The sequence below is a fragment of the Tetrao urogallus genome, assembly GCF_951394365.1.
Source record: "Tetrao urogallus genome assembly, chromosome: 13".
Lineage (NCBI taxonomy): Eukaryota > Metazoa > Chordata > Aves > Galliformes > Phasianidae > Tetrao > Tetrao urogallus.
Window position 1 is genome coordinate 11,148,114 of NC_136826.1, and position 27,848 is coordinate 11,175,961.

A 27,848-nucleotide genomic window follows, 5' to 3' on the forward strand; every position below is an offset into this window, starting at 1 on the left:
GAGCTCCCTCTCTCTGTTCTCACACCCCTGCAATCATGACAAGAAATCTATCTATAGGTGAGAAAATACATAGCTCTGCAGAGCATATTGAAATGCTACCTCTTTCCTTTAGGTAAGTGCTACCACACTGAGGCCATTTGTAGGAATTTTACACAGCAAGACAAACAAATGGAAACCTCTTAAGGAAACACATGAACTGCAGGATAGTTTCACAGTGAATCCTCACAAAAAATCTGTGCAAGGAGACTGTAAAAGAATTCTCCATAAATCTTCTGTGAAATGCAGCATTGCTGATTAGCAATGGAAAATGCCGTTAGACAGAAAGCCTTGTCACTTTATTTGTATGTGCTCTTCAGCATCTTAAGTTGCAGCTTAGGATCCCTCAGGATCATGTGAGGCTAGGTTATATATTAGGGAGCTGTGCTATAGTGCTGTGTGTAAGCCTAGCAGCTGGGTACTGTTATGGTTGCTGCTTTCCTGTGCTAAGCTGATTTACTTGTTTAAGGTCTGACCTCATCATCCTGTCAGTATGGATTCCCACCTATACAGTTAGCAGCAGCTTAGCATCGGCTCTAAGAGCTTGCAGTATATTAATCAGGAGAGAGAGCGAGCTACCGGTATTTGTTCTTTTGTTGTCTTTTCTTAAGAAGAGGAGTTGAAACACAAGAGATAACAAAGAATCCATTTCCTTTCTAGAAGAATAGGCTTTTGTCGCTTTTTTTTTCCTTTTTTTTTTTTCCTTTTTTTTTCCTGAAACAATGTCAGTATCTGGAAAGAAAGAGTTTGATGTGAAGCAGATCCTGAGGCTCCGCTGGAGGTGGTTCAGCCACCCCTCGCAGAGCTCCGCAGGCACCGGGGGCTGCCACCAGCAGGAAGGATATGAGCACAGAGGGACACCGGTGCAGAACAGGTTGAAGAACCACTCTCGGGACAGAAATGGGCTGAAGAAAAACAGCAGTCCTGTCCACCACAATATATTGGCGCCTGTGCCCGGTCCAACTCCAGTGCACCACCGATCGATTCAAACCTGGCACCAACAAAACCTCATAGAACAGCTTCGATCAAATGAAGATATTCCCAAAGCAAACACAGAGGAAAACTGCGTCAAGGAAGATTCAAGTAAAACCCCACAGGAGTTGCAGATGATCACAGAGGAAAATTCAGATGAATCTGCAGAGAGGTAGGAGTTTTAAAGTCTGCACTTCAAAGCAGTACTTCTATCCAAGTTATTCCCTAAAACTGCCTTTGTTCTTAAGCAGAATTCTTTACTGCGTTAATCTCACTTTATGCATGTGCACACCCACACTCATACAAATAGAAATGCATTCACATTAAGAAGTGAAGGATTGTGAAATGTAGAGGTTTAATCTGTCATTTCAGAACCTCAAAAAAAAAAAAAAAAACAAAAACCCACCAGCTTGTCAAATTTTTCCTATCACAGTTTATGAGATGCTAATTCTTTGTCTTGACTTACTATGTGTAAAGACAATGAAGAAATGAGCCTTCTGAAATGCTGTCCTCATTCTGACTTTAGCAATGGGTGCAACTTTGACAAATGAGAACTGCTGGAGATGCGCAGTCTGCGTGGTTGCCATCGGTTTGTCAAATTCCTCACTGCCTTTTATCAGTGCCTTCTTGTCAAGTATACTTAACTTTGAACTAAGTGGAAAGGAAGCATCATTACTTGCTTTTTTGAAGGTTTCTTTAAAATAACATTACTTTCACAGCTTGTTTGGCACACTAAGGGACAAATATTTTGGACTAGATGATCTTGCAGGTCGTTTCCAACCTTGTGATTCTGTAATATTTTCTGTGCAGTCAGGTTAAAAGATATTACAGCTATGCCAGCTTGAAGGTCTAAGAACAAAGAAAGAGCTATTTTTAAGATGTTTGTAGGGAGAAGAAAACAGGAGCACAAGTTATTTGGTTAAACATGCCATTTAGATTGATGATGTTTTCAGAACTGATGTCAGCAGTAATAGCTCCTAGAACAACAAATTTACTTCTCCTTTATCCCTACTTTGACTCAAATTACGCATTTACAATGCAATTATTTGTACCATTAGATAAGATTGCCATCAAGTCTTTGGGAATAATTTCAGATATTTATACTTTACTTAAATAGAAATCCATCTCAACTGAAGTTATAGTTTCTTTCAGTAAAGCAAAGCTGACAGTTTGTGTATTTTTTGGAATTGCTGTTTTTCAAGTTGTACATCTGGTATAGGGAACATTTGCAGACTGAACAGAAAAAAATGCCTTTCAAAATGTCATTCTGAAAATATGGATGCTATGTAAAATCATTACAAAATAAAATCAATGAGGTAGGATTGTTTCGTATGCTCACTCACGTACTAGTTTGTTGGTATAACTTACTTCAAATAACTTTGTATTTCCGGGGGGGGGGGAGGAGCAAACATAGGTGCACCTTAGAAAAAAAATAATTTTAGTTTGAAAAATATAAAGAATGGTGAATAATCAAGATAAGTCTGTTGTCTGATGAAGAAAGTTAAAAAAAAAACAACAAAACAACATAATTCAGTTTGGAAGGTACTGAGGCACTGTCTTCTAAAATGAGATGTGACATTTTCTCCACCTATATAAAAACTTTATGCCAAGACTCATGAAATGTTGTTCCTTCATATTCATTCAAATTTTCGTTCTTCTGTTGAGTTGTTCAAATTTTCAGATTTTAGAAGAATTTTGGGAATGTGTGTCATAACCTATTGCTATAGTCATGTGTGTTTTCTGTAAAGTTATCAGGAAAAGCATCTTATGCATGTTGTAGGATAAAGGAATCCTTAAACACCTTAAACGCTGACTTTATAAGACACTGTTTAGAAAGTCAATTGCCACTATGTGTTTCACTCTAATCAAAATTTTATTTCAAGGAATTAAAATATATTCTTAAAGATGCTATAACATAGCTCCAATTTCTTAAGTATATATCAGAAGAAACTGCTGAGCAAATAACCTGTCTTTCTCTTTTTCTGTAGCATCCAACACACGGCACACAAGAATTAATATGCTAATCACTTGGTAGAAAATCAGGCATTTGGAAGTTCCCTTAACTGCATCTTCTTACACTCCTAAAGTCAATGAATAATGAACCATGTAATTATTGCCTCCATGTGCTCTTTTGCATTCATACCTGAGGATACTAAAAATGACTTCATACAAATTTTCCTTTTATTCTGTAAAAGGAATCTTATCTTCTGAGCATTGACCCTAATCCAATCATTTTACCTCTGCCTACTGAAGTTCCATTTTCAGCTGGACTCTAGAGAATGACAAGCTGAACACACTGCTACTTGCCACTTGAACATTCAAAACAGTGGGAAAGGTTAGGAAATCAGGCCAACACTTAAATCTTAAACAGGATACGTGCACAATTTCTACTAGCAACTTAATTCCTTCTACCAAAAAAAGCTGAGGAAACATTAGAAGAATATTCCTTATTTCTTCAAAATAAATTGAGACATCTCTCTCCAGAAACCTCAGAACTTACTGACTTCACTATATAGGCAGGATATGTCAATTTGATGAAATATGGGTTGTTTACTGAGGAAAAAAGGTAAATAAAGTTCCAAAGAACTGTTCCATTTTGAATATTCTACCATGAATACACTTAATTCTGTTTTCTTCAACCTTTTTGGTGCTCCCGTACCCAAACAAAATAAGTAGCCCAAAACCTTTCTGACATACAGGCTCCTTCCTGAATACTAGCCCTTGACAAATGGCTGACAAAGAAAATGGGAATTTAAGGGATAAGAACTCATTATTTTTTCAGTAATGATACCCAATTAAGATGTGACCAACCAATAAATACTATGTGCATAACAGATAAATAAATTGCTTATTGACATAAGGTTAGGATAAACTTCCCAGTGTGCTTGGGACTGTCTTCTTGCTAGAAGAACACACTTAAAAAGTATCAAACATATTCTGGAAGCATTTTAAATGGTGCTCCTTGACCTGCAAAAAGATCCTTATGAAGTTTGCACCTGTAGTTTTGGAGACATACGGATTTTATGTGCCTAGACTGATTCTCTCCAACTGACTCCTTGAATAAGGACCTTCACACATGTGAAAAACAGAGAAACCAGTTAAAACTGAACAGATGCCAACTTCTTTTGTTTTTTTGTACACTGTATTTTTTGCTATAAAATACTGTGGGATTACTGGGATAGTCATAAGGCTAAACCTGCAGAACACGGACATGCAAACAAAGAGTAAAAAACATCAAATATTTCAGGTTTGGCTTAAAGGAAGTAGGAACTTAAGTGAGCTCTGAAACAATGTGTGGTAAATAAACTGTGAATTGCTTCTAGTTCATAAGGCATGGGCCTACTGTATACTTTATCTAGCCTGTTGATAATTTCAGATTTCTTTTAACTATCTGGAACTTGATGAAGTTCAAGTTTTCCAGGGATATCAAAATTCCTTGAAGAAATCCTATTTCTTTCAAAGAAAATGGTCTGGAAGTGAACCGTAGAAAATCCCAAGATTTCACTGTTAGATTTTGTTTGATGATCGACAAAAACTTTATTCTCATGTGCAAGATATGGAAAAGCACTTGTGCAAAGAAACTAAAAAGGAATTCATACCTCCTAATAGGAAGAATCCATGATATTAAATTACCTTGATTACTTTGCTTGATTAATTCTGTACTCACAGACATGACTGTACTGATCTTACAGTGCAAGAAGTATACCTATTATTTATTTACATTATGCTATGTTGCCACATCAATTTATGCACACCTGCTGGAAGGTATGTTATGGTTCTGTAAGTATACTATTGAAGACCATGTAAGCTGGCAAAGTGTGTGGGTACCTCTATTCCTTCTTACCCAAAGCAGTGGAATTTCAATAATGAATATAGCATCCATTCAACATTTTTTTTAATGCACTTCTTGTAATTGTGTGGCTGAAAAACCTCACAAATCCACTTGGTTGACAATCTCCAGTTTTGGTAAAGATACATGCTTTCTAATTTTCCATATGAAACAAAATATACTTCTAATTAATTTTACTACACTCTTTTGATGTCATAATCCAAGCAGCTGATGCTGATGGGTGTACTCAGATACTCAGGAGGAGCACCTTCTTAACAGAGGCAATGCATTTTCTGTAGTTACTACTTGCGATCAATTATTTTGACAGTTCCTTTTGTGTAAGACATGAAAATTCATGTCATCTTTTTTTCATTGCCAACAATATGGAAATAACTAACAATTCTCCTTACTATCACTGACACATACATACATACATACGTACACATATACACAAGATTATTTCACATACTATCAGAGATTTCCCTAAAATTCTTATTTCCATTAGCAGATAATAGCCTTGGCTCACAGTACAGTGAAATAAAAGCTACTTGAAATAAAAAATACCCTTTTATTTGTTGCAGTAGCCCAAAAGACATTCAACAGGACACATTATCATAGAATATCCCAAGTGGGAAAAGACCCACAAAGACCACTGAGTTAAGCTCCTGGCCCCACAGGAATCTAAAAACCAATGTCTGAGAGCACTGTCCAAGAGCTCCTTGAGCTCTGCTAGCTTGGAGCCTGCCTGCTGCCCTCTGGTGCAGAACCTTCTCCTGACCCCTAACCTCCCCTGATGCAGCTCCATGTTGGTTCCCTTAGGTCCTGTTGCTGTCACCAGCAAGCAGAGCTCAGCGCTGCCTTGTGAGGATCTGCAGGCAGCCATGAGGCCTCCCCTCAGCCTCCTCTTCTCCAGGCTGAGCAGCTGCTGAGCTTGTGATTCATGAGAGCCCTGCACCAGGACATGTTCCCTAACCATCTGTACATTTTTGCAGTTCTTTGTCCCTAAATATAGTACTTCCAACAAATCATCTTATTTTTATCAGATAACATCTCCAGTAAAATATTACTTAATTCTGATCCTAAATAGAAGCTAAGAAAATATTTTTGTTTTATGGAGAATTTTGCAGTTTCTTTAATACTTTATATGTTGACTTATATGCAATATACGTGAAAAAGATGATTTTATGTCAGTCTGCTATGGACAGCCAAAACGCTTCATTACAACCTCAGGGAAAAGCAGAAAGTAATTGTCTGCTAAGTATAAGCTTTAAATAAAGGTCAAAATACAAATTTGAAGCTTGGAACACTGGAAATGGATTATTTAAGATATTGTAGCCAATCTCCTCTCAGAAGTGATGGATATACAGTCTATGTGGCATTTCAATATTTTAATGCAGTGAAAGAAAGGTTTGCAGCTGGGGAAAGAGGATGGCATTTTTGTCAATAATGTTGGAAGAACAGCCCATTGGTAACAATGAGATGCTGCATCTGCTGGTGCCAAATATTACTTCAGTTTTACTTATGAACTGAGAAAAGACATAGATAATTAGTGGAGCTATGGTGAGTTTTGATAGTATTTTACTGTAACTCTCTCACAGCTGTTTGTAAAAATAGATGAGAGTACTGAGAAAATTTTCTTGCGACATCTACTGTTTGCTAAAAGTAGAAAATTTGTGAAGTTCTAGTAAGTGGCATCTCATGCAAAACTGAAATCAAAAAGCAGAATTACCCTTTTCTTTGAAGTTGTTAAACTGCAAGGAAGGACAGGACTTTTCAGGCAATGTGAGAATGTAATGAACAGTGACTACTGGAGTCATTTGGACTAAACAAATGCTATTGCCTCATATAGGATCCCTCGGTACAGAAATGAGAATCAATGCCTCAAAAGCTTCTTCAGCACATTTTATGCCTATTTTCTCCTTCTACTGCAACATCATTGGAGAAGCTTGACACACAGGCTTACACTTAACATGCATAGCTTTCAAAGATGAATTATTAGACAAGGGAAAAAATACCATTTAATAGTAATTTAAGAAACTATGACAATTCTATCAATTTCAAACCAATTTCTTTATGATTCAATTATCTTCTCATTTCTTCTCCATGCAGCCTGCTCTCAGCAAAGACAGCTGCTAAATTACTTCTTAAAGACTAATTACTGTTCTTAAAGTCTCTGCCTAATGTCTCCAAAAAAAGTTAAGGAGATGATTAAACACATGTGACCAATGCAGAGCATGTTCTACAGACATACTGAACATGTGCAACTGTGAAATCAATAGCATGTGAAATCAATTGTACAATTATTGAAGCATTGTTGGGAAAGGGGGAGTTTGCTTGATTTGAAAATTACAGACAGAAATGTAAAAGAAATGAACAATTTATGTTCATAGTTCTAAGTAAACAACTCAGACATGCACAAAAAACATATTTGCAATACTGCCATAAGGAACATTACTAAATCTTTCACAGTTAAAGAAATAAAGAGATTTGATGCAATAAATCAGCTAGAGTTAGCCCACTGCATACTAATTCGTTCAGCTAGAAGAAAATAACGATACTATATTTTAAGAATAACTGTATCAGGTGATATAATAAAGAATATGCCTTGTATATAATATCTGTAGGTATGCAAGATAAATAAATACAGAAATGCTGAAGTACAGATTTACAGAATGAGTTTAAAGGGAGTATAGGAACTAAACTGAAAAATCTGTAAATCAAAACTGTAAAAGTTTCTTCCTGTGTGTAATCAGGCCCCACATCAGTGACTATGCTCAGACTCCACCACTCAGCTCCGACAAATCTCCCAACGCTCCTCCTCCCCCTTTCCCAAGGAAATGCTTAATAGTCAAAATTCAATTCAAAGCTAATTAAAATAGATAGAACAAGAACTCATGGCCTGGGTCTTTCCAACAATTCTGCTTATCCACTAACTACTACCATAAATCATCTTATATTTCATTCTAGAAACTGTTTTCATTTTATATGATGAATCAGGATAATTCACTAAAATTCTGTCTACTGCTCACGGGCAGAAAGATAACTAAAAGCATGTAGAGGACCTTGTAGATATTATATGCACGTGAAGTTAGAAAATATGATACAGTATTTAAATGACTTTGCTTTAAAAACATTTTGTCAAGAAGTAGGGCACAGATATAGAAGGATACCTTACTTAGAAATGAAACAGAACAAAATAGAACACTGTCAATTATTTTCTTCATTATTTTATCAGCTAAAACATACTTAGGCTAAATAAACGTTCATTGGAAAAGAACGAGTCCTCAATCTTTCTTTGGTTCTGCTACGCATGTTTTGAAAATTGTTGGACAAGAATCTTTCCCAAGGACTAGCAATTGACTTAACCAAACACAAGCTCTCCAAGACTGCTTCTAACTTGTAAAAGATATGACCTCACGAGTAGCTGTGTTAGGAATTCAAAATCAACATCCACTGATTCTATCTCAGATTTGCTACATGTTTCTTATATAAATGCAGGGAAACAATTTAGCCTCTTGGTATTACTGCTTGTTCGTAATAAAGATAACCTTGGATACCTATTTTCTTATGAACACATTAAGAACTGGTTAGTTTTTTCAAGCACCACAATTTGCCTAAAACCTGCTAGTAACATGCAAACTTTAAACATGTACATTATAACTGGTGCATTATACTATGTAATTCTCAAGATAATACCACATAACGTATATAGCTCCCATGATTATAATATCACAAAAGTCAGACTACTACTTCAACTAGAAGTTTTCTGTTGCAACCAGTGATAGCGACTACCAGCACAGTTATAATAAAGTGTTTTGAACAGCAAACACAAAAGGAATACATTTGACAAAGTGGAGAGCTGCTGTCACCATTTGCTATGCTTGAGTTTACCTCATTAATTAGAAGTCAAGAGGAAGGGAGGCACTCTTGCAAGACAAGCATTTTCAAAGCCTGTTCATTTTAATAGAAGTTGGGAAAATGAACCTTTTTGAACAGTGAAAACACACCTTGATTTAAATGGAAATCATAAGCAAACCACTAAGAAATCCTAGGAGCTGGAGAAAAGCTATTTTGAGCTATTACATATGGTTTGCGTTGCCAGGGAAACCTCTTCTACAGTGTTCATTTAGCACAGATGCCCAGGAAAGCTCTGCGTCTCCTTGTCACACCATTTCAGAACGTGAAGAAATAGAGAAGCACATAGACACACATGCAGACAAAAATATCTCAGCAATTTAATCTTAGTCACGTTCTGTGTTTTTGGTGGGAGTTAGTTTTTTTTTTCAGTTCTTCCATGACCACTGTGTTAAAGAAAAAGCTTTGTAATTAGAAAACTCTGTTTCCAAACAGGATGTTTGTTGAAATATTACCTTCAGTTGTGATCCATTTGAGTTCACATACAGATAGCAAGCTATGTAGGCAAAGGCTTTGCCTGTGCCATATACATAGGGAAAATACAAGGAGTAAGTCTGGTGATGCCATTTCTGACCCACCCTTCTGACCCCTGGCCAGATTTGACTTGCCAAAACACATCATATAATCTGCTTTATTGCTGCAGCCGAGCAGGCTTTACTTCAACAGTGTTGGTCATGCTCCCTTTACCTCTTTAGACCTCAGTTAGGTGATAGCCTAGAAAGCAGTTGCAGTCTGCCATGACCAAGGACTCACCTGCCTCTCTGTTGAGCAGGCAGGAGAGCTCAGATCACTTCCACAAGCACTTGTTCCAGGGTGTGTATTAACTACACAAATACAGCCCCAGACTAAGGCAAAGCACCTGGACAAACATCGAAAGTCCAGGCAAATGACTTTCTCCTCCTGACCAGGTGGTCAGATAGAGAGGTAACACAGGGAGTCAACAATAAGAGAAATTTGCATGGTGTTTTAAAAGGAAAGAAGCAAAAATATAAATCCATAGCTACAGTGCTCCCTTCTGAGTTTTGAATCCTTGTTTTGCTATGGCCTGAGTTACTGTTCTTCCAGTGACCTAGAGCTTCTGTGTGACTGAAGTTTTGGGCTCTAAGTGACCTTGATACATGTCAGTCATTTATATAATCTTAATACCACCAAACTTGGTTTAGACTGGTTAGGAAAGAGGTAGAAATTGATTTTTGTTACAAAGTAATTTAATTCATGCAATAAAACCAGCAGTTATTTTAGACATCACACTACAGCTTTCTAAAGAAAATCCTCCAATTTGTCCAATATACCTAATAATTCTGTGCTGCTTCTCTGAGTCATAAACTGTAATTTAAAACATATGTAACACTGAACTAAGACTGCAAGAAGAGCTTTAAATCAACCATACCTACATATCAGTTAGCATAATACTTGTTATAAGCATTTAAAGATTGAAATGCTTGTTCTGAGTCACAATATTAACTCTCACAGAGGACATTACTGAAGATTACTCCCAGTCTATCTAGCTAGTTTACAGAAAACTACATGCAAAGACAGAAATTCCTTTCTATGTGATTACTTACAAAGAAACCCCACTATTCTACATTAAAGTACCATGGCTTAGGAGGGGCTTTTGATCTCTCTCTCTGAAATGCCTGACCTAGTAAAATCATCTGGCAGTACAGCCAACTCAGTCTCTTGATAAATCTTGTCATAGTGGGTTTATAGGTAACGTTAAGACAGGTTCCTGTGAAGTTACAGCCTTGAAATCATGAAGGAGCCAGACTGTTCAATCAGAACACAATGAAGCAGTTTGAGAAAAGCACAGAAAGGAACAAAGTTGTAAGTCAGCACTAATTTTTTTGTCCTCATTTGTTTTTTCATTCACTTAAGGATGGCAGACTCATCTATAAAACAAATTTAGTTTGGCTTGGTGCTACACTATGCCAATAAAGTTGCTCAGTATGAACTCCCATGAGATGCCATAGATGTGCCAGATGTGCCTCTGACTTCCTCTTCAGAGGAATTCAATATGCATCTCAATTACTGGTTAGCTGTTTAAATTAATGCTTCCTTACACTGTTCACTTAGAGTTACAGTGAATTCAAAACTGAGTTGAGCACATAAGCAGGCCTTCTCCTCCGCATGGTCTCTCATCAGAAGTCTCTCTGAAACATGCTTAATGAAGTAAGAATCATGGAACTAATTAGTTTCATCTGGCAGTAATCATGGTTGGGTTCAAGCAAAATTTGTTGACCGTACTTTGTTTCTGTTTTCTGTCCTCTAACTAAAAATGCCAAATCCAGCATCTAGTCACTATTTTTCATTTTGCAAATTTTGACAACTTGAGATAATGTCTTTTTTGTTCGTTAGGGAGATGCTATTAAATTACCTAAACATATTATCACCAGCTACATGAAAGTTGAGCAAGGAGTAAGCAACTTCACCGAATTTCTCCTTCAAAGAGTTTTAATTTTCACCAATATAATCTTATAACATAAATACTGAGTTAGAAATCATGTTATCGCAGCGATGATTTCAGAATTCTTATTGGAGTCTTCGAGTGTGCATTGATTAAGGCAACAGAACATTCCACATAATTTATATTTTTTCTTACATGCTAAATTTTTATGAGCAACGACTTTCTTATCTGCCTTAGGTAAAACACAATAACTAAAATATTTTGTTTAAAATCAGAACAAAGGTGAGATTTTATATGGTAATATATATACTTGTATATTTTTTACTGAAACATTTCACTCAGTTGTTATTCTCCGTTACACAATGGAAATGAACAGTGTTAATTCTTTTGGAGGATCACTCTGAATGATGATTTGAGATAGCATTAATTTAAATGATTTGTCTGAGACACTTCATCATTAAATACAGATAGATTTCTATTATAATAAAACACTCAGGGATATACATCTAGTGCTCTCTCCAGACTGATTAGATATTAGCAGAGTCCCAATTTTTATGAGTTCATCTCATGCCACTATAAAATTTATAGTAAAATTTCATATTCAGATTATTCTGAATCAGGAGGAAAGCCATTATTCAATTTGAAAATCCCCACTACATTGCAAATGTTAACACTAACACATCACTGTGATAAAAGTCTCTATTTACACTGTATGGCCACCAAGAATCTGAAGAAATAGCTGCTGAATTTTGCTCCTACAGTCCTTTCAGTGATTTGAACAATGTGCACTGGATCACTAGAAACTCCCACATTCAGCCTACAAGTATTGCACACAGGGCTGTGGCACTCTCAGGGGGCTGCACTGCTGCAGTGTGCCATTGGGAAGGCAGCCTGGGGCCTGAAGTGTAAATCCTCATCATAAAGGCCTGCAAAGTGCTGAGGTGTTTTCCAGTGAAATTATCCCATCAAAAGCATGCTTCCTATTCACAGGATAATTTAAATAACTTAGTCTCAATTCATTTCATTATGAATCATAAAGTTATCTTAATGTCAACTGGAAAAGGTGGTAAGTTTCTGTTAAAAATTGCAAAAAGAAATTATTAAGGATACGCTGTTTTTCAGATATCCAAGTTCTAAAGGAATTGTCAGTGTGAACTTTCAAAGGAAGTTGGCAATCTCTCTATTCACCTCAGTAACTGTACATTTGGGTTGTTTACTTCTTCCTTTGCTACAGTTATTTTGTTATTCCATTGCATGTTAATGTTCCATACGCTTTAAGATCATAATTTTTGATCCACAACGTTTTGCACACTATTTAGATGTTATATTTACCAGCAACATCTAAGAAAGGAGACAACTACAGTAGAACTATTAGGAAAGATTGAATATTAAGGTAGAGGTTAGGACAACTACTGACTGCATGTTGTCAGCAAGCAATTAGTACAAGTGCATCAACTTTATTTTATGCTATGTTCAAAAATGGCTTTCTAATAGAAATATTTTTCTTCATATCTCAACCAAATGATATAGGGGCCCTACGATTTGGCATAAGGAGATAGCATCTCTCAACCTCCAGCTCCACGGCACCTCCCAACAGCAGGTCAGAGCTCAAGCAGCTGCATGGGGGAGAGTCTGCCTATGTGGGGGCTGACTGTAGCTTTCTCGAATAAGCACAAACAAATCAGAAGGAAAAAAAAAAACGATGAGTTGCATTGTAAATATTGCTGTACAAACGAACTGATGAAGTTGCAGTTTTGTCTGACACTTGTCACTGCTAAAGCACATCCAATAAACCTCAGGGTCGAACTCACACGGATGTTCTCAGCTGTGATAAAGGCCTAAGATGCCTAATGTCTCCTAGCAATGCCTCTAACTGCCACCTAGTTTGCTGTTATGGATGGGGTGAGCTAGAGCTCAAAATAATAACCTGTAAGTAACAGTAATGACTGAACTGATGGTTGAACTGGACTTCACAAGTATTAGAAGAAAAACACTTAGGTGCTTTCAACAAATATCCAACACAAGAGTGGTCACTACAAAAATATAAACAGCCTCATCAAGAACAACAAATCAAAATACGCATTTCATTATCTGGTTTTCATGCAATATTATGCTTCTAAGCTTCCTAATCATTAAGGGCTTTTCTTTTTGTTTTTTCTTTGGCCACAGGCACAATTAATGAGGTACTTTAAGATCACACTGAGTTTAAACAGGACATGGCAATTAAATGGCATTTATGTTTTATCATGTTATAATTAAATAAAGATGAAAAGTGAATTTATCATTTATAAACTGATTAATGAAGTGTGCCGTGTTGATTAATGAAGAGTACTTTATGAAGACAGAAATTGATTTTAATATAATTCAGCAATTTAAAAAATAGTAGAGAATAGGCCTGGAACAAACCACAAAACTTGTCACTTCCATTCCCCTAACCAAAGGAAAGATTAAATTTTCCCTCCACATCATCACCTCCAAGTAAGAGCTTTTTTGGGATACATTACAATCTAGCTGTTACCTTATTGTAGCTTGTTCAGGTAATTACTCACATGCAAGTATGAGCAGGTCTTTGAAAAGTACAAATCTGCCCCAAAGTCAAAAAAGTTGGGGGAAAGGTAGCACTTTCTATTTAAGTTCTGTTCCCCAAATTTGTCAATTTGCTATTAGTTAACGATGTGATGATTATACCCTATTTCTATTGTATACCTGTCTGTAATGAAAATACGGACCAGCATCAGATGCAGAATTCAATTGCAGTTCATTGAGAACATCTTCTGGCATGGAAAAATTTTAAGTACCTATACAAGCTGTTGCTAACTATTTATTACACTTAAGACATGCCATCCTAGCTTGATTTTGAAAACGTCATGTGAAATACTGTCAGAAGTCATCCAAAAGCCAAGATGACTTCTGACATCTAATTCTTTTCTCCCAGTAAGCTTTGTTATCTTGTCATAAAATAAAAAAAAAATTGCTATGATATGATTTGTTCTGAACTGCCATGCTGGCTGGAATTTATCTCCTTGTTGTCATTTAGATACTTAATATTGTTTGATTACTTTTTCAGGTTTTCAATTTAGAAGGTCTGCTCAAATATTTTGTGTTCCTTCCCTTCCCTTCCCTTCCCTTCCCTTCCCTTCCCTTCCCTTCCCTTCCCTTCCCTTCCCTTCCCTTCCCTTCCCTTCCCTTCCCTTCCCTTCCCTTCCCTTCCCTTCCCTTCCCTTCCCTTCCCTTCCCTTCCCTTCCCTTCCCTTCCCTTCCCTTCCCTTCCCTTCCCTTCCCTTCCCTTCCCTTCCCTTCCCTTCCCTTCCCTTCCCCTCCCCTCCCCTCCCCTTCCCCTTCCCCTTCCCCTTCCCCTTCCCCTTCCCCTTCCCCTTCCCCTTCCCCTTCCCCTTCCCCTTCCCCTTCCCCTTCCCCTTCCCCTTCCCCTTCCCTTTCTTTTCTAAACAAAAGTATCATATTTTCACTATGCTTTACAAGTCCTTATGGGAAAACTGAAATTATTTCACTTGGCTCTCTACCTAAGATGAAATTAGTGCAGCGCAGCAACTTTGAAATCATTTAAGTATAGATTTACCTTTGCTCTCTCCAGGATAATCTGAAATCTTAAGTTCTTAATACTAATGCCATTGGTGTTAACACATCTCAGCATCCTAGTCAGCACTATCACAAAGGTGGCATTAAGCTACTCAGGTTTCTGATTCTTCAGAACAGTTTTTAGTAATTTCCCTTCTGACTAATTGAAAACTAATTACTTTAGTTTTCACAAGGCCATCACAATGTACCTCTGGAAATCTAATTACTTAATACACTTCAGATTTTTTTTTGTCCAAACTCATACACATCTTATAGAAAACTAGTAATTCTCCATCCACTTCATGCTTCTGGGTAGATTTGCATGAATGGTGAGATCTCTTAATGTGTTGTGTTCTCATGGAACAAGACAAGACAGGTAGATACATTCAAGTTAACACATCTGCAGCTAGCTTGCCTATCTCTGTAATGCAGTCTGCAGCACCTCTGATTTTATTTCAACATCAGACTTACTGATATTTTTCTCGACTTCCTCCTTCAAGGTACTTGAACCTCTGTCTTCTTTAAGTTCACTGCATTTTTCCTCCCTAGATTTAAATTTTTGAAGCTCTATATTTCAGTTATCTGCATATCAGTAATAGTCACACACAGAAGAAAACAGAGAAATATCTCAGAATTTAATTTACCCTCTCCATATTATACTATACTTACTATTTTGAATCAGCTGGTGAAAATAAACCATCAACTACAGAATTATATTTACAAAGTTAGCCAGTGTTGGTTTTTGTTTTTTTTTTCCTTCTAGTACTCTTCAATCTCTGAAGACCTTATTTTTTTACAGTAATTATATGGTTGGTGTTATTTCTGCTGCAATTAAAGGTCACTCTAGGACATACAAGGAAAAAAAAGTACCCAGAACTGAGTAAAATGATTGGACTGTAAGACTCTTTTCAAATCTTTACTGCTTGAAAATGACTGTCCTACTCCCAAATGCATACGTTCTATTGGAAATTGCTAATTTCAAGAAACTGGTACCGTGCATTTGCAGTAGGGATGAATGAATATTACTCTGGCTGAACTCTGACACATTAAGGATAAGAGCAATGTAATACATTAAAATACAGTACTCAAAATGAATATAATGAGACTGAAACAAAATATGTTTGGAAAAAAATGTTTGAAGTGTGACAGAAAGCTTAAGAGATAAATAGCAAAACAAGAATGTTACAGAATATGAAGTTGGCATCAAGTAGTTGGTGCAAAACTAATGAGCATATAATCTAATTTTTCAGCTTCTTCATTTTCAATGAAGCACTGAAGCAAAACAAACAAAAAGTATAGTCATTAAACTGAGACAAATTAATTTTTGTAAGCTGCAAACTACAAAGGATACATGTTATAGGTGAACTTGATTTGCCCCTTTTTCTTAAAAGAAAGAAAAAAGAAAGAAAAAAGAAAAGAAAATGCACTTGACATTGTAGTAAAGAGCTTCAAAAGAAAGATAGAGCTTATTGCATTGATTTGGTATGTTTAAATACGTTTGTAAATAGTAATAGAATCTGAGTTTGCCCAGAGAGAAATATACACACATTTGTGCACATCTGAGGGTTTGAGATGCATTGGTTCCTCAGGTGGTGCACACGCACACACACACAATAATATAATACATATTATGTAATATAATACGCTGAGATACTGTAACTAAAATATTATAAGCTGAGAAGCCATTATCTATAAAGTCTAGACTAAGTAAAATAGTGCTGCAGATTGTGGCATTAGTGATAAAGATGCATATTAAGAAATGCACTGCTATCTTACAAGAAACAGGTGAAAAAAAAGCTTTTCTAAGAAAGTATCAATAATAGTTCAATCTGCAACATGATCCATATTAGAATACAGTAAGGAAAAAGAATTATATAAATAGGTTTTATGGGTATTTATAAGTGGGACATCTAACAGAGTTTTGTAGTGGGAAGAATATGTTTTTATAACACACATTTCCTTGAAAAGGAATTAGTTTGTTATTTGCATTCAGATTGTAAAGGTAACAGAATCTACTAATTTCATCAGTTTTTGGTTCAGTAATTTGCCTAGAATTATATGTCAGTTGTCAGATTGTCTTCTGATTAATTCCCACTTCATACAGTAATAAAGACGTACAAAGTATGAAGGAAACAGAAATAAGACCTAAAGAAACATTATAGACAAACTTTCATTCCACAGGCTATTTCAGGTAGAACAGATTGCCATTCGCATGTTCTGTCTGTGAGTGGTCAGCAGGTTGCATTTATCATGGTGCATCCTGGACACAGGATGGGTAGGAAGCAGAAAAATCAGTAGCACCACCTCACCACAATAATTTTTCCTTCCTTGACCTCAGAATTTATAGGCAGTCTTGCGAATGAAAATTTGCAGATACCAAACCAAAACAAATGTAAGAAGGCATAGCAAGACCAGAATCCTAAAAGCCTTTATAATTGTAAATGCTTCCGTGATGCCTTTTTGAACAAAACTTAGGTAAAGAACATAATCAGAGCTTGTAAGGTTGCAGTCCCTGTATGTGCTCTTTCATCACAGGCTGTCTACGACCAGCAGCTCACTGCTTGGCATGAACACCAATGGCTCTGAGGAGTACTTCCACTCTACAAACCACGCAGAGCAAACGTTCCGCAAAATGGAAAATTATCTGCAGCAGAAACAGCTGTGCGATGTTCTTCTCATAGTAGGAGACCAGAAGATTCCAGCTCACAGGTACCTGCCCCACTTGGGTTTACACGGCTTCAAAGCCTGACATTTTCAAACACTAGGGAAATGTACGCCTACCCTGTCTGGTTATAAATGACCAGTCACTGCAGAAGTAGGTTATTAATTACCCTTTTAACTTTACTGCTCACTACTGTACGATTCAAATCCTACAGTAAGAGAATGTTTCTAAAACACACACACGCCATTTACTACACAGTATTATTGAATTCCATGCTTCTTATGAATATTACGGAATAACGTGCAGCCCTCCTAAAATGCTTCTATTTCAAGGTTGGTTCTCAGTGCAGTGTCTGATTATTTTGCTGCAATGTTCACTAACGATGTACGTGAAGCAAAACAAGAGGAGATCAAGATGGAGGGAGTGGACCCGGATGCGCTGAAGGCTCTGGTGCGTTATGCCTACACAGGTAAGTCCTCCATCACCCACAGCTGCTATGTAGATATATATCTCCTGCTTGCTTTCCCTCTGTTTTTGGAATTTAACCTTATATTGTTGGACCTCAAAGGGTTGAACCAAGTAGCCAAGAAGACCAACTCAGAGAAATGTGAAAATGCTTTTACGAGCGCTATGCCAAGCAGGGTAAAGCGACGCAGAACATAACTGCTGTGTACTATATATCACAGTCAGAAATATCCAGATCATTCAAACCTGTGCAATTGCTTCTGGATGTTTGTGTATTTTGTGTTTAGCAAGATACTCAGGAAGACGGCAGCCATCCCAGCCAGAAAGCTAAAATGCAAAGCCCTTTCCTCTTCCAAGCTATGAAGTTCTGTGGCAAAACACACACAGCTCTTGAAAGGAGAAAATTGCTTCTCCACAAAGTACTAACACTAAAGCAAACAGAAAAACAGCTTTCTGAATTTATGAACATTTGCTGATAAACTGATCCACCTCCTCCGTTTGCACCTATCACCAGTAACATTCAATTTTTCCTTCTCAACTGATGTCCCGCACAAGACATTCCTAGCTAGCTTTTGAGAATGGAATAGCACAATTTACATATCAAGACAGGGAGGCTGGAAGACATACTATAGGTATGTATCAATATTTGTATAGTACTCATACTTTAAAAAGGGGTTAGAATAACTATAGATTAAATTAAAACAAAGACTCCAATGTAATTAATATAATGGTATTATAATAAATGTCAAAAACAGAGGACTTATTCACTTGCTAGGTCAGGCACTTCATCAATCTTGACTGTTGTGTAAAGAGACAAATCTCAAGAAAGATAAGCCATCTGCAATTCCAGATTGGAAACAGAAGTTTCTATACACAAAATAGACCCTTTATGTGCTTGTGGGTACAAGCAAGAAGATAAACACAGGCAGAAGGGAATGCTGCATAACATGCATAAGGCACTGAATAAACATAAATCACCCAAGGAAATAGATTAGACCGAATGCAAAGAAATGGTGGTGGGCTGCTTATTATCCACATGTATCTAAAAATCATCCCATCTAATTAAATTTCATCTCTTTCAGAATAGCATTTTAACGCTGGATATCAACTGGGGAATCAAAGTATCTACTAAGCATAAGAATGGATGATCTAATTAAATAAACACCTTCCAGTCTGTTTATGAACATTAAAAAAATCTCACAATCACATAATCATTTCATAGATAAATGAGGAAATCGGGTTTCCTGCAAGCATTTACTGTTAGCATTTCCTAGCTATTGATACTGAAATTCTCGTGTGTAATACAAATTTATGATATGTTTTTCAGGAACCCACACGTGAATTTTGGGAAAGGTTTTTGTCTAATCCCCTCTTTGTCTTTATTTCTTTTTTCAAGTAAAATCAGATCTGATAGTGTTAGAGTTTCAGTACAAATGTTCCAGTAATTTTATTCAAAATCCACCAAATCCTTTAAGTCTCTTAAGATGTGTTTAAAGACTCCTTCAGCATTAAAGGAAAATGAACCTGTGAATCACAGGCCACTTTTCAATTTATTTTTTTTTTTGCAGGAACAGAAAAAGTAGGGAGTAGGAAGATTTCAAGTAAATAAAGTTACAAAGAAAATGACCGAAAACTTGTATTTTTTCCCTACATGCAAACTGCACAGGTATTCTAGAGTTAAAGGAAGACACTATAGAAAGTTTGCTAGCTGCAGCTTGTCTTCTCCAGCTATCCCAGGTCATTGAGGTATGCTGCAACTTTCTCATGAAGCAGCTCCATCCTTCCAACTGCCTGGGGATCCGCTCCTTTGGGGATGCTCAGGGCTGCACAGAGCTCCTGAAGGTGGCACACACATACACTATGGTAAGTTAAAGAATCTACCTGTTTTACAATTAGAATGTTAACATCAAGTGTGAATATTTTCCCAGAAAACATATGGACTTTGGTGAAGCAGAGCAAGCTTTCTGAGCCTGATGCAGTGGCTGTGCTTTTCCTGCACTGGCAAAGTCCCTGACCTGGGGACATCTCTGCCTAGCTCAGACTCCAAAGCGAAATTTCAGGTCTGTGACTGTTACAGAAGCATTGGAAGGAGAGAAGAGTGTGCATAGAAAACCAAATATTCAGTAATGCTTCCTATTTCAGAATTTTGTTTTGTTTTGGAGAAGGAGACATTTACTGAACTGAAATTCGTATGATTGGCATGCATGTCTTTAAAAAAAAAAAAAAAGTAACAGGGCATTAACACAGACAATGTCAAAAGGAAAAATAGTAATGGCCCATTCACATGTTGTTGATTCAACACCAAGAAAATTCCAAAGCTGATTTTAAGGTGAGGCACATACACAACAAAATCAAAATAAAGAATGTATGAGAAAAATTTGGAATGCTAAAAAGAAGCACATCTTTGACTGAAGCATAATCCTCCTCCGGCTGAAAGTGAGAAATGAATATTCAGTGTGGAAACAGAGAAGCAAGATAGCTGGCTGTGAAACCAAATCAAGGGATAAATATTCAGGGCATCAAGATGTGCTATAGCATCTTTAAACACAAAAAGAATAGCAACCGCTACAGCTAAATGGATATAAAAAGAACTTCTTGTTAGGAGACACATGGCAGCTTTATGCTTGAAATATTAGCACAGTATGTCAAAACCAGTTTAGAGGCTTCATAATGCTAAGAGCATTCCAGGAAGAGACCGCACACTTCCACATGATGAAGTAAATGAGAGTGGCAAGTGCAGATTGAGGGCACTGGTTGTGCTCCTTCCTGTCACACTAATGAACGGTTTGCTCAGCAGCTATCTAGATTTCTTTTATATTTTAAAGTTTGAAAAAGGACACTGAAGCTAGAAGGATCACTCAAGCCCTACATAACAGCATTGTCCTTGCTGCTCCATGCTATTATATCCTCAGCTGAAAACAGGAAATTCCCCCTTCTGCTACCCCTTTTGTCTCACAAGTCCCAGCCACATGGGCCTCAACTGTAACTGTTTTAAATTCACAGACCAGATTTCTGAGCTGATTTTCAAAAGACATTGGAAAAAAGAGATTGTACCAATGCATGCACACAAACCGTTGTGGAAGAGGATAAACAAAACATTCTGTTTTGTATCAGGCCAGCCTCAACCACTTGAAAATGCGTACCTCAGGGAAAAGACTATAAAGATGTACTGTAAATACAGAAATCATCCCAATGAACTAGTAACATTTAAACACTTACAGAAGATAAGCTATAAACACCACATCCATTCAACAAAAACAGACACAAGGAAGCTTTTCCCTTCATCTACTTCAGCCATTGATGCAGAGTATTAAGTTTCCTGCCCAGTATCTTTACATGCAGATAGACATTGTTCTGATAAACATCTTGTACTATATTTGTACCTAAATGTGGACTGGCCTTCCTGTTCCTAATCTCTGAATGTCACAAAATATTAAAGCAGGATGTGCACAGCACAGAAAAGTTAACATATCCTCTAATCACTAGTACTTCAATATTTATATACTCAGTAGAGTTCTCTTGTAAAGAGTTGCAGAAAGCTGAGACTACTGAAAATAAATAATACAAACATCAGTAACTAAAATCTCTTCCTTTGTCCTATTTCTGATTTCTCATAGAATACATTTCTTCCAGATACATAAATGGAAACTAGTGGTTCAAATACGGGTAAAAGCCAACGTGTATTTCTCTGCACGTAACTTCAAAAAACAGCTAACAAAGTATTTCTCTGGAATTAGCATAAGCAAACATAAAATATTTCAATATCAATTCTAGTATTCTTGTACTGGCCTGTACAATGTAATACTTTTATGGAGAATAATTCTTTGAAAGGTTCAAATGATTTCATATTTGTGATCATGTCTGGAGTTGGTTGTTTTATCGTAACGCTAGATTATGGTATTAGACCACTTTCTCAAGATTTGCCCAGTTTGCATTTGCCCCTGAAGTACTGTCAGAAAAGTGAGTTTAATTTCCCTCCATTTTCTACTGCAGAGTAGACACATACAGTCAGCACCAGACACGGCAAAGAACTGCAAATCGGAAGAGTTTAAAGCTTAGAAGTCCACTTGTAACACAAGCTATACACTTAATTTGAATACCCACCTACCATTCATAACATACACCATATATCTTCAAATTGTGTCTCTATTAAGATGCAGTGTTAAGATCACACTGATGGTGAAAACTGCCAGTAGCAAATCCATACCAACAGGAATCCTGCCAACTGCAGCCATAAGCATGGTAGTGGTGAAGTTGATCATTGGTCCTCAGCTCTACAAGTCTGCCAGTCTCCCTCAAATGGTAGAAGGGGGTTCCTTGACTTATAGAATATCTATCATATTTCCCTACACCCTAGAACAAAACAGAACTACAGTATATGCAAAGACTATATTACCTAAGAAAAGGTTAATTCAAGGTGTGAAAATCATGACTGCATTGAAATCTATTCTTTCCTTTTAGGAACATTTCACAGAAGTTATTAAAAACCAGGAATTTCTTTTACTCCCTGCTAATGAGATTGCAAAACTCCTGTCTAGCGATGACATCAATGTTCCAGATGAGGAAGTTATATTCCAGGCATTAATGATGTGGGTGAGACATGATTTGCAAAACCGGCAACAAGATCTGGGGATGCTTCTATCTTATATCAGACTGCCTCTACTTCCCCCTCAGGTATGGAAATGAAGGGCTAACAGGGGCCTTAAGCATAAACTGAAAACAAAACAATACCTGTAGAGAAGTACTGCTTGCTGCTTCTGATTTGTTGTTTCCTGATGTGGAAGTTTTTGTTGGCTTTTTTTGTTAACTCCATAATAGGTATGATTATTATTTGTAATAGTAAGATAGCATGTAAGATAGAAAAAAAAAGTAAATCTAATGATTGTGCTCACAATTATCTTTATAAACATATCAGTCTCGTGGTATCTCAAAAGTACATTTCTTTCCCAGATAGCACTTTCTTTGTAGCTACATAGACTTTACTTACTGAAGTGCATCCAACTTTTAATGATGTAGATACACATAAGATCATCACTTTTCATTTCTTAGTTGCTAGCCGATCTAGAAAATAGTCCAATGTTTGCAGACGACCTAGAATGCCAGAAACTTCTCATGGAGGCTATGAAGTACCATCTCCTACCAGAAAGACGGTCTATGATGCAGAGCCCTCGAACAAAGCCTAGGAAGTCTACAGTGGGTGCACTTTATGCTGTAGGAGGCATGGATGCCACTAAAGGTAAGCTGAAATATTTATTTGTACTGAGTAATTGTATTACAGACACGCAGAGAATACATGACAGTTATTAAAAAGTTTGTTAGACAAACAGCAATTTAAAGATGGAAAAGGAGGGAAAAATTGCAGAAGTCAATCCCACATGTTAGATATTCTTCCTTCTTGCAAGCACCCTGTTTCTACATAATATACATACAGCCATAAGTTCAGACAAGATTCAAACAGTGATCTTAACATCCAAAATTTTACAAGAATTTGTGCAAAGTTTGACTTTACAAACCAGAAAAAAATTAACATTCAAAATATTTCAAGAAATATTTAACGTTATTTTAGAACCCTGCTGTTTTTTCAGGATCACATATAGAATTTTCTTCAGTTTTGTAGCTGAAAGCTAAATGCTATAGATATATTCCAGTTTTTATGATTTGATTTTCACAACTGCAACCGTTTTACAGCTTTACAAATTACACTATTCCATTTAGTAGGAAGTATATTAAACTACTTTCTACAGGACTCTGCTGCTCAGTGCCAAAAAAACTGTTATTAGTTTAAAGTCTAGTGACTTGCTGATCGGCATTACCTTTAGCTGTGCAAATTCACCATTAACAGAATCACAGAGCAGTTAATCCATTTCATGGTTTGGAAAAAGTTGCTGATGACTAACATTTCCTATGCAGTGCTACCTTACTACCCTCTGCAATCAAATCCAATGCAAACTGTGTTCACTGCGATTGTAACACGAAACATTCGTTCTCGGGACAATTTAGAAAAAGGAAGTGAAGCAATAACAACTAGTGAAATTTAATTAGCAATACTTGTTATTTATGAATGACATAAAATAACCAAGAACTCAAAATTACCCTTGAACTATTAAAAATCACAATAAAATTTTATAATAGGTTTTTTTCAGTAAAGATTATACAAGGAATGGGCTATTTCAGTCAACATCTTCATTTCCTGTTGGTGCCTTTTCTACTTATTACCTTGGAGTAAAGCCAGCTCTTTGAACTTTTGCCTTTTGATGGTTAGAAGAACAGCACTTCCTCTCCTCCCTGCTGTTCTCTATATCTCTGACTCATACCTTCAGCCTGAGCTGGACTGTAAGATAAAGGAAACAGAACCTAAGAGACTGTGAGGCACTGGAAGAACATCTCTGAGAAGGGGAGAACTGAACCTCTGGCTAGAATGTGCTTTCTGTGATAAAGAAAACAAGAACTCAGAGAGTGCCAGGTTTGGCTTTGTGCTTATCTCAGGTGGTATATGAAGTCAAATCTCAACTTCAAATGATCAAGAGAAGATCAAAGAGCCACTTTCAGACTAGTATTTAAAAAAAAATGTAAATGTGCCTAAACTTGTGAAGCCTACTTTCAAGCCTCAGTAAAAATTACAGCTACAGGGTATGAACACACTGTACACCTTAATATATTTTTCCCTTTTTCTTTTTTTTTTTTAAGAATGCGAGATACTTCTTTTTGAAGCTGAGAACTTTGGGGCACTCACATATTAGCATAAAATAAATGAGACAGAATCAAAGCAAAGAAGAGCAAGCAAAGTTTGTTCTGAGAGTTGCTCAGAATTAAATTTCTTTTATAGCAGATGGATCAGGTAGCTTCTTCCCTGATCTGTGTACCTGGAAAGGCACACAGAAGGCAACAGATGTATCACATAAACTCTTGTTTCACTATATTTGTTGAGTATAGCAGCTGAACTTCAGCAGGTTTTACTGAAGAAAACACTTCTAAAGCAAACTATCTTTTCTGCATTAGTGCATGCTTGTTTTGCAGTCACAAACCATTTATCCATGAACTGCCTATTGTTATCCTCAACATACAAGTTCTCTCGTTACAAATCTCAGTCAAGGAGCAGACAGGAAATCAGCTCTGTTTTTCTCATCTGGTTGCCTTCAGTTGAGCTGAAGTTGAGCTCCAGAGCGTGCTGCTTGTGCAACTGCCAACTGCCTCTTCCTGCCTCAGCACTGCTCAGCCGTTTTCCCTTTGTGCTAAATCAGCTCTCATGGGGGCAATTACAGCAGCTGAGTGTGACTGACAGGAGCCAGCAGATGGAAAAGTGTCAGTTTTGAATGGCAGGGAATTAGGGCCTTATGAATAGTTTCAGTAAAACCATGACCAGAAGTTCAGTGACCTGAAAAAACCGAAAAGGCAACTTACATATTACAGCAAACAATCAGTTACTGCAAGGCTGCACAGGTGAACCTCACAGAAGCTGCCCGTGGAAGGCAAATGTGCACTCAGACTTCAGCCTTCTGCCTGCCTCCACTGCACCAAGGAAACCAATGCAGACAGATTTATAGATGCACTTTTAGTTTTAGGGGGCACTACTAATTTAGGCAAAAACATGGTTAACAAGTATATAGTTGTGAGGTACCATACTCAGAAAGAATTAAGAACAAATAAACCAACTACCCTAATACTACTTAACTGAGTGACAGATTTAACTTATCTACAATTGTTCAGTACTAAAAATATAGCTGTAATTCTGCACCTTCCTATCAATGTTTTGTTCCTATCTATTTGATAATTACATATGCGTGCAATTAATACAGCTGTCCCACTATGTTTACTCTTGTAACTGAAGCTCTCAGGAAGATGTACCAAAGGTCAAAGTACAGAATTTCAGTCTCTTAAAATTTAATAATGTACAAAATGGATCAACTCCTGACTGCTGCACAGCGAGCAGTTCAAGGCTGTCTCATACTGCATCATATTATTGTTTCTAATAGGCACCACTACAATTGAAAAGTATGACCTTAGGACTAATAGCTGGATACAAATTGGTACTATGAACGGCAGACGATTACAGTTTGGAGTTGCAGTAATTGACAACAAACTCTACATTGTGGGAGGAAGAGATGGTCTGAAAACCTCCAACATTGTTGAATGTTTCAACCCCATCACCAAAGTCTGGACTATAATGCCTCCTATGTCAACGCACAGACACGGCCTAGGTAAGAGATGCTGCATTTGAAAATACTTTGGATCACAAACAGATTCATTCTGACTGACAATTTTTTTAAGCCTTTATTAAAATGCAGCAATATTTGCAGAATATATTTTTCAAAGACAAATTTGCCCATTGCCATAATTTTATGAAAGTGTTATCTATTAGTATTCGCCTAAATTATAGTGGTCTTCCAGGGTTAATTTTGCTTTTATAAAACTCCAGAATACAAGCAGTAGGGAGAATAATCAATTTTTCATACAATACAGCCGCCAAGGTGTATGTTTCCAATACAGAAACAACATGATTTTCAGCTTTTGAAAATAATGACTTAAGCTCATGGGTACCAAACACCTCTGAAAATCAGATCAGAGAGTTACCAGTGTTGAAGAAAACATTGCTGTTACAAAATCAGTACAACTTCAGTAATTTCAATGTTGAAATTACAAGTTCCATAGTGCACAGCTACAGTCTGACACCTATGGCCTTTACTGCCCAGTAATCCTAGTATTCACAGTGAGTTAATAAAAAATCTAGAATATTCTTCTGCAACAATAAAAAAATAAGTTTAACATTGAGACTGCGGGAGGGAATATGGCTTCTGAAAAACAAATAATAGTAAGAAGTAAAGGACAAGAAGGTAACACAGAATGAAGTCGCTATGCAGGGGCATGATTCTAGCCAACAAATAAGTTGCAGTAGTGAAGTCTTGAGTGCCCAGAGTCAGGCTTCTGTCTGTGTATCAGCCCAATTTGCAAAGCTGCCTTACGCTTACAGGTCCCATTAGTTTCAATGTGATTTTGTGGAGAGTTAAGTACATTTGGAAAAAAAAAAAATTAGGCCATGTATATTTAGACCTGAAAAGATGAATTTAGAAAACTTTTAAGCAGCCAAATTCCAACATCTTGCCTTACCTAAAAGGGAGCAAAGATCAGTGACAGGAGCAGCTTCCCAAAGGGGAGAGGCACCTCTTGCTGAGGATGGTAAATAACACAGGATGTGTTCACAGAGAGCTTTGAACAGACAGCCAAGTTCACTCTCCTGTGCCTCAAGGACAGCACATACAAGCCAGCTCTTATTTCCACTCACCAGGCACCAGAACAGTACAGTACAGGCAATGAGGCCAGCCAGCTGCCATCCAGTTTGGCTTCATGCTGGTGGGACTACAGAGCTTCAGCTGGCTCAGAAGAAGGGACAGGTAGTTGGCTGCTCTGAGCAATTTTTTCATTGGCTCAAGGTTTTTGTTTTCTTTTTGCTTTGTTTTGTTTTGAAAGAATAGCATTGTTTCTCATGTAGGGGGTGCAGATTTGATTCAGAACAAGGTCAACAGAACTGGGAGAAAAATTCCAAGAGAACATCAAAACTAAAGCAGCTTTCTTCTGATCTTTAGGCAAAAGATAATGCTTATTTTGAAAGATACTGTTGTACAAAATATTTTGTTTATCTTTGTTTATTCTTCTTAATGACAAGCCAGCTTTTAGTTAGCTTAATACCAGCTGAAATTGCTTATCTGTATACAAGCAATTAAAGCGAGAAGTTAATACTTTATAAGTCACCGAAATTATTAGATACAGTAATCTGTCCCTAATCTGTCCCTGTCCCCTATTCTTCAAGGAGTAGCAATGCTGGAAGGACCAATGTATGCTGTTGGTGGCCATGATGGCTGGAGTTACCTGAACACCGTAGAAAGATGGGACCCTCAAGCCCGGCAATGGAATTATGTTGCCAGCATGTCCACCCCCCGAAGCACTGTAGGGGTTGCAGCATTAAATAGCAAGTATGTCAACAGGAAAAACTC

The 27,848-nt window shown here is 37.0% G+C and overlaps 1 protein-coding gene across 1 annotated transcript in view; it reads left to right on the forward strand.

Moving 5' to 3' along the window:
* Nucleotides 1-758: 758 nt before the first annotated feature.
* Nucleotides 759-27,848, forward strand: part of KLHL4 (kelch like family member 4) — a gene marked incomplete at both ends in the record, with an annotated part of 31,312 nt that continues 4,222 nt past the window's right edge. Inside the window, 8 exons of the mRNA XM_079541795.1 lie at nucleotides 759-1,180; nucleotides 17,268-17,441; nucleotides 17,727-17,863; nucleotides 19,526-19,722; nucleotides 22,321-22,533; nucleotides 22,909-23,095; nucleotides 25,833-26,057; nucleotides 27,665-27,827. Of these exons, the coding sequence (XP_079397921.1) occupies nucleotides 759-1,180; nucleotides 17,268-17,441; nucleotides 17,727-17,863; nucleotides 19,526-19,722; nucleotides 22,321-22,533; nucleotides 22,909-23,095; nucleotides 25,833-26,057; nucleotides 27,665-27,827 (1,718 nt within the window). The remainder of the gene's footprint in view (nucleotides 1,181-17,267; nucleotides 17,442-17,726; nucleotides 17,864-19,525; nucleotides 19,723-22,320; nucleotides 22,534-22,908; nucleotides 23,096-25,832; nucleotides 26,058-27,664; nucleotides 27,828-27,848) is intronic.